Below are 16,900 nucleotides of genomic sequence, written 5' to 3'. Positions count from 1 at the left end.
TCTCCAGGAGGTGCAGTGCTGCGGTCAGGGAGCATCTTCTGCAGCTGGTCCAATGGGAGGAAAACCACTGTGTTGGAGGCGCACAAACAAGGACCCTGAGAGGGCCTCTGAGGCCATTGAATTCTGACGCAGGCCCTTTCTAGGCTCTTTGGACTTGTGGCCCAGAGTACCTGTGGTTGCAGGACAGGAGTATTCACAGCTGAGAAAGATTTCTTTTGCCTGTCCATAGATTGGCCTTGCCATGGCAGAAGGTGTTATGGACTTCATAGATTAAAATAACCCTTAAAAAGGTCAATTGGTCACATTTGACAGGAAAGTGCAGGAGTTAAAGGAGAAGCATATGGCACCTTCAAAGGTGTTGAGTGTTTCCAGAGGCCAGCTGCTAGGAGCTGTGCCACCCTTAGCCAGATGTGGAGCATCTTTGAGGCTAACCTCACCTGTCTGAAATTGTGGGGCCTAGGTTTGGGTGGGGTCAGGAGGGCTCACATTAAGGGCAGGGTGTGTCTTTCCTATGGCACTGATTTAGGCTGGTTGCCTTCACTGTTCATTCCCGCTTTCAGTCAAATGTGGCCCTAATTCAATCCATGTTATGCATTTCGCCTCTTATTTTCTGCCCCTCAGTTCTCAAAGTATAAAACATCAGTCTTCAGCAACCTTCTTTGAAGATGCAGCCAGTGGTTGGTTGGAGGGAGCCCCTTTGAAGTCTCCACAGAGGGGGAAAGGCACCTAAAATGGGAGCATTTTCCTCTGTGCAAGGAAAGCACTGGGGGAAGCATTCTGAATGCAGACTACTTCATGGGGGGGGGTCCTTTTAAGAATGAAGCATTCTTTTCTTGCCAAAGGTGTTTGGAAAACCCCTTCCATTTGGGAGGTGTTGCACTTTGCACAGTGCTTTTGAAGCACCCAACAACCAGCCTATTCTGTCAAGCGCTGCCCAGACCTGTCCCAAAACATGGTGAATGTGACTGAACCACAAAGGCCTCTCAAGCCAACTAGAGGGTCCCCCAACCCTGGCAACTTGGTTTGTGTAGGTGGCAGAGTTGGTAGGGAAAGCTGAGTCAAGTTGCCTCTTTAAGTGACCACAAAATGGATGATTATGTGGCCACTGCAGACTGTGATGGTGTTCTTGAAATGAAAATTCCCTAGAATGTGTCCAAGGTCTTTTCAAGCAACTTAACACCTCTCACATTATGTTTTTAAGTCTTTGAATGTATTAGTGAACACGGCAAATAGAAGTTACGTTTGTCAGGGACCTGGAACTGAATACAGAACTCTTTTGAGTGTACATTCAGTAGCAAACTTGAGTGTGCTGCCACATAATGTGAGAAATAGCCATTGTACCATAAACTAAAACGCAGCACTGCATATTCAAATGTTTTAAAGTACATTTTTGAAATGGTTTGATTGTTGTTTTCACTTTTTCAAACAGCCCAACTGAACAAGTTTGGCAGCAAAACAGTTCTCAATCCTCCTCAACATCCCAGTTTTCTGGAATAAGCGACAAGTTTATAGGAAATTATCTCACATCTCCAGAGTTTTCGGTTCCTGTTCAAGATTGCTCACACTTGTCTCACTTCCAGATCAAGGGACTTCAAGCTGGGTCATTTAACAGCCAGGAAAATTTGTCCTTGGGGCAGCAGCAGGAACCTGGGGCAAATACCAGCACCCAAACATTCCTCACTTATGGAGGGATCAGTGCCAACAGCTGCCAGCCACTGGTGGAGATACAACCTGCTTTTGCATCAAATGCCAATAATGTGTCTCCCCAAACTCAGAAATCTCCAGGGGACAGTGACATTTTGCCACACCGTTTTCTTGCAACAACTTTTGGACACAACAGCCAAAGCGGTGCAAATCAACAAAATCATGGAATAAGCACGCACCCTCAGCCCCCTCTTCCAGAGAAGAAGAGGACATCGGAGGGAGAACGTTCTTTCAGCTCCGTCTCACCGTCTTCGAGTGGCTTCTCCAGCCCACACAGTGGAAGCACCATCAGCATTCCTTTTCCAAATGTTCTCCCAGATTTCTCTAAAGTTTTAAACACTTCACCATTGCCAGGTATGCTCTGTGCTCATCAGAATGAATTCCAGAAGAATAACTGTGTTAATCTGAAAATGAGCCTTGGGCCGGGTAAGGGTTTTCCAAACATGGGTCTCCAGCTCTGGGTAGTGGTGGCACCCACAGGATTCGCAAATGAGGTGGTGTCGTGAATTGCGCTACTCCAGACTAGGTTTGGAACGCTCCCTTCATGTGAAAAAGAAATTTGCCTGCAGATAGAAAGCCAGAGGATCAGAGGTTCTGGCTCAGGACTTTGCCTCCCGTGCTCTGAAGTGGCGCAGCACATTCTGCCGCTTGGGCATTTTCGTTCTGCTGCATGTTTAGATGACAGCAGACGACAGCCGGCTCCTCAGATGCTGCGTTATGCTGGGACAGCCATAGTGCGCTGCTGCTGCTGCTGCTTTTCACTTCTCTTGGGCTGACTTCTCTTTTTACCCCATAGAAAATCCAGCTGAGAAGCAGGTGACTGTGAAGTTTGTCCAAGACACCTCCAAGTTCTGGTACAAACCGGAGATTTCAAGAGAGCAAGGTTTGTCAAGTCATGCCAAGTTAAACACCTTCCACAAGGAGGCAGCTTAATAGCGCTTTGTATTTACTTGCAAATACTTTTGATTCATTCTAACTTGGAGCTGCAGGTGATTTGCACAGGCTTCCTTTTCAGTTTTCACTCCCAAAGAGAAAAACCACCCGGCTTCTAGTGGGGCTATCAGTAGGCTGGAAGAGGTATATTTTAAGAATGCAGGGAGCATGTGAGTGCTCTTCAGGAGCAATCTCTCTCTTCCTCCGCCCCCTTCGTCTTAGATCACATATGACTATTCACAGTACCACCTATATCTTTGGTCACATAGAAAAGTCAAAAAGCAAGTGTTAGGGGAAAGTTATCTGTTTAAAACACGCATGGAGGGGGGGCAAAGTTGTGTCCTCTTACACTTCTACAGATCCTCAATGAACTTTGTCCAATTTACACTGCCTGCTGGCAAACAATAAATCTGTTTTAATATAGGTTTTCTGAAACTGCCAGGTTGCTGCAGGTGTAGCAAGAAAAGATTATCAGAGAACACACCTGCTTGTTTGCTTTGGATTCAGAAACCCAAAAGCTGAACATTAAGTACTGTACAATTAACAGACAAAAGGTGGTTTCTCCTTTGGGGGCGGGATGCAGATGGTTCTAGGAAAGCGAAGTATTGCTGGTTCCTAGAGATCAAATATTGTTACAGGGAAGGTTGTAAAGGCTGAATAACTGGCTTTTGGACCAAACAGTTTTCTATTGCTTCTCTCATTATTCTGCTGCTTTAGCCAGGTACAGAGCGAAGGTTTTACTATTCCAGCCATGGTTAAGATATCGTAAAAGCACCCCGTAGGCTTTTTTCTTCTTCCTCCTCACCCTTTGAGGGCTAACCATGCTTGGCTTCAAATCAGAGTTTGCAATGGTGCTTGCAAGTAGCTTTGCAAATTGTGGTTCCAGGTAACCACAGTTTATCATCAGTATCCCTACAGACCTACCATATTTTTCGCCCTATAGGACGCACCATTTCCCCTCCAAAAATGAAGGGGAAATGTGTGTGCGTCCTATGGGGCGAATGCAGGCTTTCGCTGAAGCATGAAGAGCGAGAGGGGTCGGTGCGCACTGACCCCTCTCGCTCTCCAGGCTTCAGGAAACTATCAGCAAGCCGTGGGAGAGCTGCGCGACTTCACGCAGCTCTCCCACGGCTTGCGGATAGCAGCCTGTTCGGGGAGCTGGGGTCGGGGGAAGCTCGGGCTTCCCCCACCCCAGCCCTGCGCCTGGGGGGAAATAATTTTTTTTCCCTTTATTTCCCCCCCAAAAAACTAGGTGCGCCTTATGGGCCGGTGCGCCCTATGGGGCGAAAAATACGGTAATACTTCTGCCTGACAAGTGAGTAGGTTCTTCTGGAACTCAGAAGTGACTGAGAAGTGTGTGCTGATTTCTGGTACTGTTGACCTCTTCACCTGGCAGTCTGTGGGTGCTCAATAAAATTTCCCATAATATCTTTGATGCAGCATCACTCTGGGGTATTGTGGGAAAATTAAATACCTGCGTGCCATTTCCAGGTTAGCCAATGGCTGTGCATCCCCCAATGTGAGGGGGTCCCCCTTTTCACAAGGAGCTCTGCTTATGTGGCTTTCGGGAGACTAGACTGACTTCAGAGAATAAGGAACTGAGACCATCCATGGTGTGACACGCTAAGGGGTGTGAGTAAGGCTTCCATAGATAGACCCAGGTAAACAAAAATGAGGTACTCCTTTTAAACTTGGTTTGCCTTGTTTTAGGAGAGGAGTTTTATAGCACTTTCTTGTCGGATTACCAGCTACGTTTGTTTGTTTGTTTGTTTGTTACTTGCCTAAAAGCAACTCGCTCCCTCACTCTTTTCTCTTTCTTTTTCTTCCCTCATGCAGCCATTGCTGTCCTGAAGGACAAGGAGCCCGGATCCTTCATCGTCCGCGACAGCCACTCTTTCAGGGGAGCCTATGGCCTTGCCATGAAAGTGGCTATACCTCCTCCTTCAGTGTTGCAGCTGAACAAGAAAGGTGTGATATGTTTTCTCTCTCCAGTTTGGGGAAAGGGATCTATACCTCCAGAGTTGAAGAAAAATCCTTTGTCCTTTACATTCTAACGTAAGAGGTACATTTTTGAGATTGCCCCATCGCTGTTCTCCAGTTTCTGTTTGGCATTTCCCAGATGCTGGGAATTGGCAAGTTCTCCATCATTTAGTGCAACTTCGAAAATAAGTCCACACAACTAAAAAGAAAAATGAAACTAGCCTCCCAACTGCACCACCGCCACAGATACACACACGCTAGATCAGTTATTTGTGGCTTAAAATACTAAAACTTACCAACTTGCATTGGGCTTCTTTACCTGATTGCCTGGAGCTCAGAAGCTGTTTACAAGCCTGGCTGAAGTATTGCCTCACTCTCTGAGCCTCCTTAATTGTTAGGGACCCTGGAAAGAGTCGGATTCCATTGTATAGGAATTCTATCTTTATCTGGAGGCAGTAATGCAATTCTTGGAGGAAATAGGGAGGAGAGAACCCAGAGCAGGTTTGAAACAGTAGCTCAGAAAGCCCTTGGCAAAGGTAGCGGAGCAATAAGGAGCCCTCTCAAATCCTTGTGCTTTGCCACATAGCATGCCAGTCTTGCTGAGGGAAAAGGAAAGTGGCATGCAGCGTTGGGCTGCAATCCTATACAATTTACCTGGGAGTAAATTTACCTGGGGTGCGGGTGGCGCTGTGGGTTAAAGCCTCAGTGCCTAGGGCTTGCCGATTGAAAGGTCGGCGGTTCGAATCCCCGTGGCGGGGTGCGCTCCCGCTGTTCGGTCCCAGCGCCTGCCAACCTAGCAGTTCAAAAGCACTCCCGGGTGCAAGTAGATAAATAGGGACCGCTTACTAGCGGGAAGGTAAACAGCGTTTCCGTGTGCGGCTCTGGCTCGCCAGAGCAGCGATGTCACGCTGGCCACGTGACCCGGAAGTGTCTCTGGACAGCGCTGGCCCCTGGCCTCTTGAGTGAGATGGGCGCACAACCCTAGAGTCTGTCAAGACTGGCCCAAACGGGCAGGGGTACCTTTACCTTTACCTAAACCATATGGAACTCAGTGAGGCTTACTTCAGAGTAGACATGTATCGGCTTGTGCTGCAAATCAGTATGCCTTCCTAGAAGAGACATGGTTGGTTTTAAAAATATTTTATACTCAATAAACTATTCTTCATTGAGCTAAAATCCATCGCAGTAATATTTTGTGAATGAGCAGTGGAAATGAAACTGCAAGTGTTCCATTTTATGGCAAGTGATAGTTTTTTCTGTTCCTTACACCATGTTATATTTCAGCAGTAGAATGCAAACTGCCATGCACAATTTGAGGATTGTGTTTTCTTGCTATGTACCAATTAAATTGTGTGTTCTGTGTCTTTCCTTCACAAGTTTCATCAGTGGAGATTCTGGGGTGTTCCAGTGCTACTTGCTTACTCTTAGGAAGTCTAGTAGTTCGATCAAATTAGATCAGTTTCCTCTTGTTTGTTTTAGCTGCTTAGATATTTGAGAACTGTACTGCCCCCGCCCCTCCATATCCAAGCAGAGATGGCCAAAGGTATTTTAGTGCCCCAGCTGGATACATTTGAGAGGTGTTTCCAGCTTTTCTTGCAGTGTTGCAAATAATACAGTTGTGTGCCTTTTGGATACATTGCACCCCAAAGTAAATAAAGTAATAAATAAATAAAATAAAACTATTGGTGTATTCCAAGCAGCCACCCAAGATGGATTTAGGGGAGCGCGACCCATTCAGTCACACTGGGTACCAAGCCACAAGGGCACCATAACTATTATGTGGGGGGGGGGGCAAATTTTGGTGTCACACGGGGCACTGCTGAAATTTGAGACCTCAAGGACCGCCACTGCAGCCACTAGTGATTTGTGTGGCCATCAGTGGCTTCTCTGGATGTTGTCTGCTTCTCCATCAGGCGTTGCTCTCCGTTGCTGATATATGTTTCCCCTTCACTGCAAATGCAGATGAACCAACAGCACGATCCGTGTGCTATGGTCCTCATGTGCACAGTCCTTTTCCTGTGTACTGTGACTAGCAGTCGGCTCCAAGGCATGTACAATGGTACCTTGGTTCTCAAACTGCTTAGTTGTTGAACAAATCAGCTCCCAAATGTTGCAAACCCGGAAGTAAGTGTTCCGGTTTGCGAATGTTTTTCAGAAGCCGAACAATTGCAGCCAGTTGGAAGCCGCACCTTGGTTTTTGAACAGTTTTGGGAGTCGAAGAGACTCCCAGAACGGATTACATTCGAGAAGCAAGGTACCATTGTACTTGTAGGTGATGCCATTCCTTCACATTCCTTCATTTGGTCTAATGACATTGTTTTCTGTTGTTTTATGCCGCAGTTGGAGATCTGTCTAATGAACTTGTCAGGCATTTCCTGATTGAGTGCACCCCTAAGGGAGTGAGGTTGAAAGGATGCCTCAATGAGCCATATTTTGGTAAGGATATTTTATCTATCTATAGTTCATAAGTGGTGGGCTTTAGGAAGGTGATGAATGAAACTTGGGCAATTTTTAAATTCCTGCTTTTGAATACCATTTAAGGCCTTGCCTCCCCTTTTACAAGTTTAAAAGTTTTAATAGACTTCTCCTTTTCTCCTCCATCCCTTGGCAGAAGGAAGCACCTCTGGGAAGTAGGCAGCTCCTCCCAGGAATGGAGCTCTCAGTCTCTCTGCACCTCACTCTTCCCTCTGCATAAGTGCTGCAGCTGCTCCACTTTGTCCTCCTTCACTTTCCCTAGTAATGTAGAGATTCCCAGAGAAGAAATGCAAACCAGAATTCAACTTAGGGGGCCAGATATGTGATGCCACTTTAAACCAAAGACTCGTACAAAGTCTTTTCAGATCAGGCTAAATCACTAGCATTTCATGGCCTCCTTCCACCGCTGCTTCTACGTGTGATAGTCAATATTTTTCATACTTGGTATTCCATGTTGGAAATTCAAGTAGATGAGAACTCTGTATGCATGGAAGTGTTTAAAGAGTGATCTAGCAAGTGAATCCTGGGTTAGTTTGCTGAATTGAGAGGCCCGCGAGAAGATCAGATAGAGGTAAGTTTCAAGAGATAAGTTATCCAGTGCAATCCAGTTCTGTGCTGCCACAGAGAGAAACCTGTTGAGAAAGGATAGCTGCTGGCTTAAGATGCAGGACGTAAGAACAAAAACTTGTTACAGAAGCCGGAGGTTAACTCGATGCCTTTCTTTGTTTTAACCACAGGGAGTTTGACAGCCTTGGTGTATCAGCATTCAATTACTCCTCTGGCCCTGCCCTGCAAGCTGCTCATCCCAGACCAAGGTATTCCCATTAAAAAAGGAACAGGCTGTGCCTAATCCAGGTCTCGTGTAAACGTCTGAACCAGTATGCATGTCCAGCACACTCACGTATTCGACACACAGCTCAGAGAGGACTAGGAACTACTATGGACGCACCGGAGGAATAGAGAAAGGCTGGTTTATTTACGGAGGCTCCTTCAGAGAGGAAGTGGGCAGCAAATCACACAGCAAACACACTTTTAATTATGAGAACAAAAGAGCGAGTGTAGCCTTTCACTACAGTAAGAGAAAGAGCAAAGGAGAGGATAAGTGGGTGAGCTTGATCTAGTTGTGAACAGAGAACTTTGGCCTCCAGAGGTGTTAAACTCTCCCCTTAGAGTGCTTTGCACTGGCAAGGCTGCAAGTGTCTTCCACACATTCCTTGGTCTGTGGTCCAGCGAAGCATGAATGCAAGGTGCCGTTGGAGCTGTGAGCTGCCCAACCATTGAATATCGGGTTTAAATGCCCAGCTAAACTGGGGGGGTGGGGGCTTCCTGAGTAAGGACTGTCATGCTTTAAGTCCTTTGCTTATTTCGCTCAAGTTCCTGTCAGTTTACTAATCTGTTCTCTAGGATAAGTTTGAAGTTGAAGTGACATGGCCCTAGTCTGAAATGTATATTAATTGAATAATAAATTTATTCTTGGATATTCAGTTTACTTCTCAGCAGAATCTCAAATTGTGGGAATCTAATTGGGACATAGAAATAGAAAAGGAAATTTGGAATAGGAATACTTTGTAAGTCAATTTCTTCCAAGAGAATGGGGCTTGTTAAAAATCTCTTTGGGCTGCTATCATACCCCTAGGAAGCTATCTTGCCTAAAACCTAATAGCTCTCTTCTCTGCTGGACAGAGTGTGCCACCAGCCTTGGGACACACAGACATAAGAGGTGCTTGGACTGTTCAAAAATAGAAACATTTTGGAAACATATTTTTCAGGAAATGTTTTTAATCACATGCCCAAATGTCCCTATAATTCTTTCTTTGGCTCTTTTTAATTTATATAAAGGAGAAACAGAGCAATTAAGAAGTAAGGAACTCAGAATGTGCTTGCTAACTGCAGCACATACAATGATAGCCAGACATCAGAAATCTTTAAGCCTTTTCGTTATCAGTGGTATAATATAGTTAAGCAAACTGTGCTACTAGGACAACTGTCTCACAAGTTAAAGGTGACAATCGGGCAAAAGAAACGTGGCAATTCTAATGTCACCTGGTATGATTTTATTGTTTATAAAATAATGAAGCACATGGAAGCGATGTGCTTCTGATATACAATACGGTCTGGCTTGACACGCTGCTGCATTTTGATCCATCACCAGCTGATTTGTAATTCAAAAACCTGAGTTTCTTTCATCATGTGATCTTATAAAGCATACAGTATTTAATAATAATAATAATAATAATAATAATAATAATAATAATTTTTATTTATACCCCGCCCTCCCCAGCCAAGGCTGGGCTCAGAGCGGCTTACAAGCAATAATAAAAACAAGTTAAATGATTACAACTTAAAAACAAAATTTAAAAATACAACATTAAAATACTGAAACATTAAAATATTAAAATGTAGCCTCATCGCAGGAGAAGGAAAAGAAAAAAGAAAGAGAGGGAGGGAGGGAATCAAATTGGCTCCAAGCCAAAGGCCAGGCGGAACAACTCTGTCTTACAGGCCCTGCGGAAAGAAATCAGATCCTGCAGGGCCCTGGTCTCATGAGGCAGAGCGTTCCACCAGGCCGGGGCCAGAGTTGAAAAGGCCCTGGCTCTGGTTGAGGCTAATCTAACTTCCTTAAGGCCCAGGACCTCTAGGGTGTTGCTATTTATGGACCTTGAGGCTCTCCGTGGGGCATACCAGGAGAGGCGGTTCCGTAGGTACGAGGGTCCTAGGCCGTGAAGGGCTTTAAAGGTCAAAAGCAGCACCTTAAATCTGACCCTGTACTCCACTGGGAGCCAGTGCAGCTTGAAAAGCACTGGGTGAATATGCTCCCATGGCAGAGACCCCGTGAGGAGCCTCGCTGCAGCATTCTGCACCCGCTGGAGTTTCTGGGACAGCTTCAAGGGCAGCCCCGCGTAGAGCGAATTACAGTAGTCAAGCCTGGAGATGACCGTCGCATGGATCACTGTGGCCAGGTCGGGGCGGGAAAGGTAAGGGACCAACTGCTTGATGCGGCGAAGGTGGAAAAATGTCGCCTTGGCTGTTGCTGTAACTTGCGCCTCCATGGAAAGGGAGGCGTCAAGGATTACACCCAAACTCTTAACGGAAGGCAATGGCACTAACTGGGCCCCCGCAAGAGAAGGGAGTTGGTTCCTCATCCCCATGCCATCCCGACCTAGCCATAGGACCTCTGTCTTCGAAGGATTTAGTTTCAATCGGCTCCCACGAAACCATCCAGCCACAGCTTCCAAGCATCTGGTCAGTGTGTTCGGGGCCGAGTCGAATATAGTTTCACTTCCTTTATCATATATTGACAGTTAAATAAACACTATTTTTACCGTCCAAAGCAAATATATAAAAAGCAAGCTTGAATTTTCAACCTTGTACTACAAGAGACTGCAAAGTGGCTCTTTGCTTTATTTACAGTCAAGCACTTTTAAATACCATGCGCTCACTGAAATGATTGGGACTTAAAAGTGCTTGACTGAGTTTGAATTGTTCCCAGAGTTTTCTCCTCCCTTCTCATGCGTAGCTGAAGGGGTGAGTGTACTTTGGACTGGGATGCTTTTCCTTATAATAGCTCCAATAAGGTGTCATGTAACACCGAGAATCTGACTTCTCAGTCCAATTTATACGGAAGATGCAAGTTTCCATTTCTGTCTGCAGACCCCCTGGAGGAGATACCTGAAAGCTCTCCGCAGACGGCTGCGAACTCTGCCGCAGAGCTTCTGAAGCAAGGGGCAGGTCAGTGAATAGTTCTTGGCGCATCAGTATTAGAAGGCTTTGCATGCCACCCCAAGTGAGTTGTGATTAAAGGCTGCAGACTGTTCTAAGCTCTTTTAAAGAGAAACCTAGAAATAAAAACAGTTATTGTTTCATCTTTCTGGTGTAGCCTGTGAATGTTATAGTAAACTTCTCTGTGTTCCTAAGGGGGGTAAAAATAAATAAAAAGTTTAATTAGTGCACACTGGGTCTGAATTTTCAGGCTAATCGCTGCTGCATGGCATTCTTTGAGCTTGTATACATGCGAGCCTGAATGTCTACCTAAAGGTTGTGTGAAGGAAGTTCCTGTGTCTGCTTTGCAAATTGTCTGCCATCAGAACCAAAGTAAGATTTTCCTGTACAGATCCTGCTGACTTTCATAGTTCTTTCCTTGTATTTCTTCCTTTATTGCATGAACAGCATGCAATGTTTGGTACCTGAATTCTGTTGAAATGGAGTCCCTCACTGGTTATCAGGCAGTGCAGAAGGCCCTGAGTTTAACCCTGGCTGAAGAACCGCCTCCTGTCTCTACTGTGGTCCATTTCAAAGTGTCTGCACAGGGCATCACACTGACGGACAACCAGAGGAAGTGAGTGCTGGCACTGCTATGTGCTTGGTTTGGGGGGTTGTTGGAGGTTTCAAAAGTTTTTTTTTTTTTTTAATGCGTATGAGCCTCTTAGAATGCTTCGTGATAATTTTAGTTAGTTTCAATGTTTACCTGCTGTTTTTCTGCTAGGCTTCCAAAGTACACATTGTGTTTAATGCCTAGTTAGGTTATTTTTTTTTAACATGGAACAACAGCCATGATAAAGGGCCTAACTAAGACCTATTCAGTAGTGAGGGTTTTTCTTAAGCTTTTATGCTGTGATTTCAGTTGAAATCGCATTCCCCCAGCAGCTGCCGCTGCATTGCAATGGCATTACCATTGATGCAAACAGCAGCCTTCCTCACACGTGAAATAGCAGCATTAACGGCATGAGAAGAAAGGGTTAACATCCTCATGCACCACAATCCTTATTCTGATTGGCACCTCCACAACTGTCAGTTAAAGTTTTATAAAAGAATCATGCAATGCCAATTGTGTTTAATGCAGAATGTATTTTGTTCCTACAACAAACATTGTCTTGCAATTGCCTATCCCCTCAGGAAACCACCCCCGGTAGAATGTGCCTGAGATGTAAGCACATAAATTTATGTAGCCATAAATTTATCACAACATTTCTTAAACCTATTTTCTCTTTCCCTCAGGCTCTTCTTCAGGAGGCATTATCCGGTCAACACTGTTATTTTCTGTGCTTTGGATCCACAGGACAGAAAGTAAGGATGGCAAATGCTTTTCCTAATTCAACATTCATAATACTGTGTGAGACTACAAAAAACACTAATAGAAATATTAATCTGTTCTCTCCCCCACCCGCCTCCCCCTGCCTCTTCTGTATGCAACAAGATGGATGAAAGAGAGCCTTTCAGCAAAGTAAGTAACAGCATGCATCTTACTATCCGACCACCTTTGCAAACAGCTTATACCATGTCCAGGACTCTGCATTTTCTTCAGATATCCTCTAAATCGGGACTATTGAGCAAGGCTTGGGGACTCTTATCAGGTGGCAATTTGGAGTCTCAAATGTGACCCATGGCATCTTCCACACTTCCTACAATTTTTAGAACAATCTTTATGTCCTGGAAATGATGCCCTTAGTGGGACAAGAGCAGAGACGTACAAATGGCGTCTGCTGCTCTTCTCAGCATCCCCCTTTCCTCCACATTCCGATTCAGCAAGCATTGCAGGAATTGGGAATCATGGCATTTGCAGCTTGCTAGTATTTGTAGCCAAGGAAGAAAGTTGTAGGAGGAGTGATGGTCTAGTCTTGTTGGATTGGGTGAAGCAGAGTCTGGCAAGCATGTGTTTTGGAAGGCCAACAATGACATGTTCAAAATGGGGCTTAGATGGTGAAGTACGAAGAGATGCTGGTCAAGGGATTGTGACTATTTTGAAGAAGATGGCACTTGCAGTTAAACAATGAGTGACATTTTCAGAGGTGTACTAATAATATTGGCTCCTTCCTCCTCCAGCAAAACTAGCTTCGGATGCATGTGGGAAATTTTGGTTTGGCCCGGTAGCATTTGCTAGGTGGGGAGTTTGGGCATTTTGAGTGACTCCCCAGCTCTAAATATGCAACTTCAGTTAAATTTCTAAGTATTTCTAAAAGGGAAGTCCTGAGGTGTTAAAATGCTCTAGGGCAGAATGGTGTTTCTGTGGTGATTGTTAACTATTGGAGATCCCTGGATCAGATCTACCCCTGTAAGAGGTTCCCTTGGGGCACAAGAGACGTTGGAGGAAGTGAACACATGTGAGCGCTGTAGTCACAGAAGACAGCTGGGAGTGGGGGGCAAGTTTGCAAACTACTTTCTCTTAGTTTGTTCTGGCCTCCAAAGCAATTCCATTATTTGCTCTGCGGTGTGATGCTTCTTTCTTTTCATGCGCTTTTCCTTTGCTTTTGCTTTCTACAGGGTGTTTGGGTTTGTTGCAAGGAAACAAGGTGACGCTGCAGACAACGTGTGCCACTTATTTGCAGAGAATGATCCAGAGCAGCCTGCCAGTGCCATTGTAAACTTCGTATCAAAGGTCATGATAGGTTCCCAGAAGAAGAACTAAGAGCTTCCAACTGAGTGCTGCAGACAAACTCACAGGAAGGATGTTATGAGATGATGGCCACTCAGCCTGCATCTAGCGGTTTCCCAGGACGACATTCCACATACAAGGATTGCCATCAGTAACATCACCTGACCATTTGACAGGTTTTGAGATACAAGTGCAACGTTAAGCAAAGAAGGGAGCTAGAAGTCAGCAAGATCCCTAAAGCCCGTATCTGAACAAATTCTGGAAGAAAGACTTAAAGCAAGGGAGCCAATAGTGTTTTCCATGTGCGGCTTTCTGATTTTTCGCCACATTGGGCTAGAATCATAGAATTGTAGAGTTGGAAGGGTCTTGAGTCATCTAGTCCAACCCCCTGCCATGCAGGTAGAATGGGAGGTGGGAGCCACATTGCTTTTAGCTGGAATTCTTGCTAGGAAACACACAATCCGGGGCAGAACTCCACTTAAAGAAATCACAAAGGGAACAGCCTCTGGGTGCGTGTGTAGGGAAGAAGTGGTAGCTACAGTCTGGGTTATAATTTCAGGTTCTCCTTTGCAAGTGCCCACCTCTGCATTAGTGTTATCTCAGCAAATTCAGCTATGGAAATGCATTTGCTGATACAGCATATATTTCCACCTGTAAATAATTGTTGTAGTTTCATTTGACGATAGCCATGGCCATTCTCTTCCCTTGTTTTCACATAACAATCAAACTTTAAATGGAAAATGTTGTGTTCAGAGGAAATTGGTTCAGATTTATTTGGGATGGTGCAGAGGGAGAGAGAGGGGTTTTTGGACTGCAGCAAGAAGGGTAAGGAAGCTTGGGTGCCTTTAATTTATTTGAAGGTTAATGGGATTGGTTAAAAAAGAAAAATGCAATGCATGTTTGTCATGTTATTTTCACGTTGCTTCTTATACGAAGAATTTAAGTAGGGAATGTAACTCTTTTCATGGTTGCAGGATAAAAAGGAGGGGGAAGGCACACACGAGAACATTTCTGTATAATTTATAATATATTGCTGTAGTCAGACTATTTATAGCAGGCGTGGAGAACCTGTGTGCCTCCACATGTTGCAGGATGGCAACTCTCATCAGTCCAAGCCAGGAAGGCCGATGGTCAGGACGATGGGAGTCGTAGTCCAATGATATCTGGAGGTGCCACAGGTTTCTCAACCCTTGTGGCGCAAAGCAGGCATCTCTCTGTTGTACAGTATTCTGATTCTGAGCATAGTGTTGAAGGCACCGTTCATTATGATAGGACTTGGGCAGGAGATCCATTCAAGCCCTGAACCGAATGGGGGTTCTACTGCAGCACCACTTGGAGCAATGCTTTTTTTAATGTCTCCTGTATTCCTTCAGTAGCGGAGACTTCGCTTGAGCCTTGCTGTAGGAAGTAGTTTTGTATTCTGACTTTAAAAGCAGCCTTTACGTTTACAGTAAATATTTTCATATTATTTTCTATTACTTAAAATGATGGTTATGAAATCCAATTTGTATGGATGGTTTTTAAGCTGATTTTTATTTTTAAAATCTGGAATAAATAAAACATAAGGAGGAAAAAATATTTTTGTTGCACTTACCCATATTTTGAAGATGGTCTGATTCTGTTTTGACAGTATGGCACATCCTGTGCATGTATTGCTTACGAAGACTTTCTGATGTTGGTTTATAATTGGCTCTTACAACACATGTGACAACTGCCTCTTTAAGATCCATCTTGCGACTTCCTTCACACACAGACCCAGCAAGATGGAGAGAAACTTCCCATGCCACAGGAATCCATGTGTGAATATGCAGCCACATACGCCTTTGAATCAGGGTAGTTGAGTGAATCAAGCCTCATAAGTAGCATTCTCACGGTCACTAAAGGAGCTAGGTTTAGCCCCCCAACCAGATATGTCAATCTCCCTTCTTTTTTGTTCTATGAGTTTTATGAGTTTTTTTGGCTCCTGTTTGTTTGCAGCGTTTTGAGAGGGTTCTTGTTGGTTGATTTCTGAAGTGGTTTGCTTTTAAGGGATGCTTTTTCTTTTATACAGGTTTCTCTGACAACCACTTTCATTGCATTCCAGAGGAGGGGGGTCAGGCATGGCCAAACTTGGCCCTCCAGATGTTTTGGGACTACAACTCCCATCATCCCTAGTTAACAGGACCAGTGTTCAGGGGTTAGTCCCAAAACATCCGGAGGGCCAAGTTTGGCCATGCCTGAGGGGGGTTGTTAGGTTCTCTACACCATTGTCCTTCAAGTAGTTTTGGAGGGTCTTCGAGAGAAACTCTCTTGCCATTTGGTTTGTGTTCAGTATGGGACTAAAGGACCATGATGAGGTGGTTTGTACTTTTTCTCCTAGCTTGAGAGAAGGCATGGTCCGTGATCTTAACGTTATCAACATTTGTCGGTCCAACCAAGGGGATCAGGCCTGGTGAGAGCAGAATGCTAGCCAATCTGGACATTATGGTGTGGTGCCCAGACTTGAGAATGTGTGGCTGGTGTTGCCTGGGTTCTTTTCACTCCATATATTGTACAGGCCTCCATTTTTTAGCCTTTATAGTAGTCTATGAGAGTCTGTTTTTGCGTTTCCCTTGAAGGAAAGTTGCCCATGTGGTTGTGGGGCAGATGTCTCTCAAGGAGGTGCCTCTCACATTTAGGTTGAGGTTGCCTCCCAAGATTGCTTGCCCTTTGGAGATGAATTTATTTAGTGTTTTCTGGACAAAGTCTGTTTTGAAATTGGGCGCATATATAGAGCCAATCATCAATTTAGCTTTTCCACCTAGTGTTCTCTTGGAAAAGATGAATCTGCCTTTTAGTATTGTTGTGGCTTTAACATTTAAGTCTCTGCTGAGCACTATGGCTCCTCCGCATGCTTTTCCTGAGCCAGGGGACACTCATTGTTGGCTAAAGAAGGCTTCATTTAGAAGTTTTCTACCTTTAGGTGGGCTCTGTATCTCTTCTAGGAAGAAAGTGTGGGTTTCATGGTGCTCATGTAAGAGGTGATGCGGGGTTTTTTTTGACAGGGTTCCCTGGCCTCCTCACATTGTGTGATTGCTTTTAAGGTAGCTATTTTTGTTTGTCTGCTTTGGATGGTGTTTCCTTGTCAACCCACCTGCGATGTTCTGTGTCTCTTGCTTCTAGAGTGTTGGGCCTAGTAGGTAGCGCTGACAGGGTATGATGGTGGGGGACAGAGGGGGTTAGAGTTAGGTTATGGGTTACATAGAGTAGCATATAGTTACATAAAGACTTACTGAAGGTAACTTGGACTTTGTGGCTTCCAGCCAGGTGGTCTCGGGTAATGTGGAGGGCCTTGCTTAAGAACAAGTCACCTCCATTGTCACTTGTGATGATAGGGAAGGGGAGACAGTGAGACAGTGCCATGCTCCTTTGCAGCACTTGGACTGCGGTGTAACAGTTGGAAGGTTTTTAAGCAACACT

General features: G+C 44.9%; 1 protein-coding gene and 1 long non-coding RNA gene across 5 annotated transcripts in view; one reads left to right on the top strand and one right to left on the bottom strand.

The window, feature by feature from the left end:
• TNS3 (tensin 3) overlaps positions 1–15,038 on the top strand; it is a 78,040-nt gene extending 63,002 nt beyond the window's left edge. For all 4 annotated transcript variants that reach the window (XM_083407472.1, XM_083407473.1, XM_083407474.1 and 1 more), the window contains 10 exons: positions 1,430–2,058; positions 2,501–2,587; positions 4,474–4,605; positions 6,958–7,053; positions 7,830–7,907; positions 10,744–10,821; positions 11,260–11,428; positions 12,088–12,156; positions 12,287–12,313; positions 13,351–15,038. In XM_083407472.1, the coding sequence (XP_083263598.1) occupies positions 1,430–2,058; positions 2,501–2,587; positions 4,474–4,605; positions 6,958–7,053; positions 7,830–7,907; positions 10,744–10,821; positions 11,260–11,428; positions 12,088–12,156; positions 12,287–12,313; positions 13,351–13,495 (1,510 nt within the window). In that variant the 3' untranslated portion in view covers positions 13,496–15,038. The remainder of the gene's footprint in view (positions 1–1,429; positions 2,059–2,500; positions 2,588–4,473; positions 4,606–6,957; positions 7,054–7,829; positions 7,908–10,743; positions 10,822–11,259; positions 11,429–12,087; positions 12,157–12,286; positions 12,314–13,350) is intronic.
• LOC310661711 lies at positions 4,749–6,951 on the bottom strand. The gene is made up of 2 exons (XR_014504091.1): positions 5,644–6,951; positions 4,749–5,271 (listed from the first exon to the last, which is right to left on the bottom strand). It is a non-coding gene; the product is annotated as an uncharacterized lncRNA (long non-coding RNA).
• Positions 15,039–16,900: the final 1,862 nt, after the last annotated feature.

Source organism: Podarcis tiliguerta (genome assembly GCF_965153285.1).
Source record: "Podarcis tiliguerta genome assembly, chromosome: 13".
Taxonomy (NCBI): domain Eukaryota; kingdom Metazoa; phylum Chordata; class Lepidosauria; order Squamata; family Lacertidae; genus Podarcis; species Podarcis tiliguerta.
This window is presented reverse-complemented; position numbering and strand designations above follow the sequence as displayed.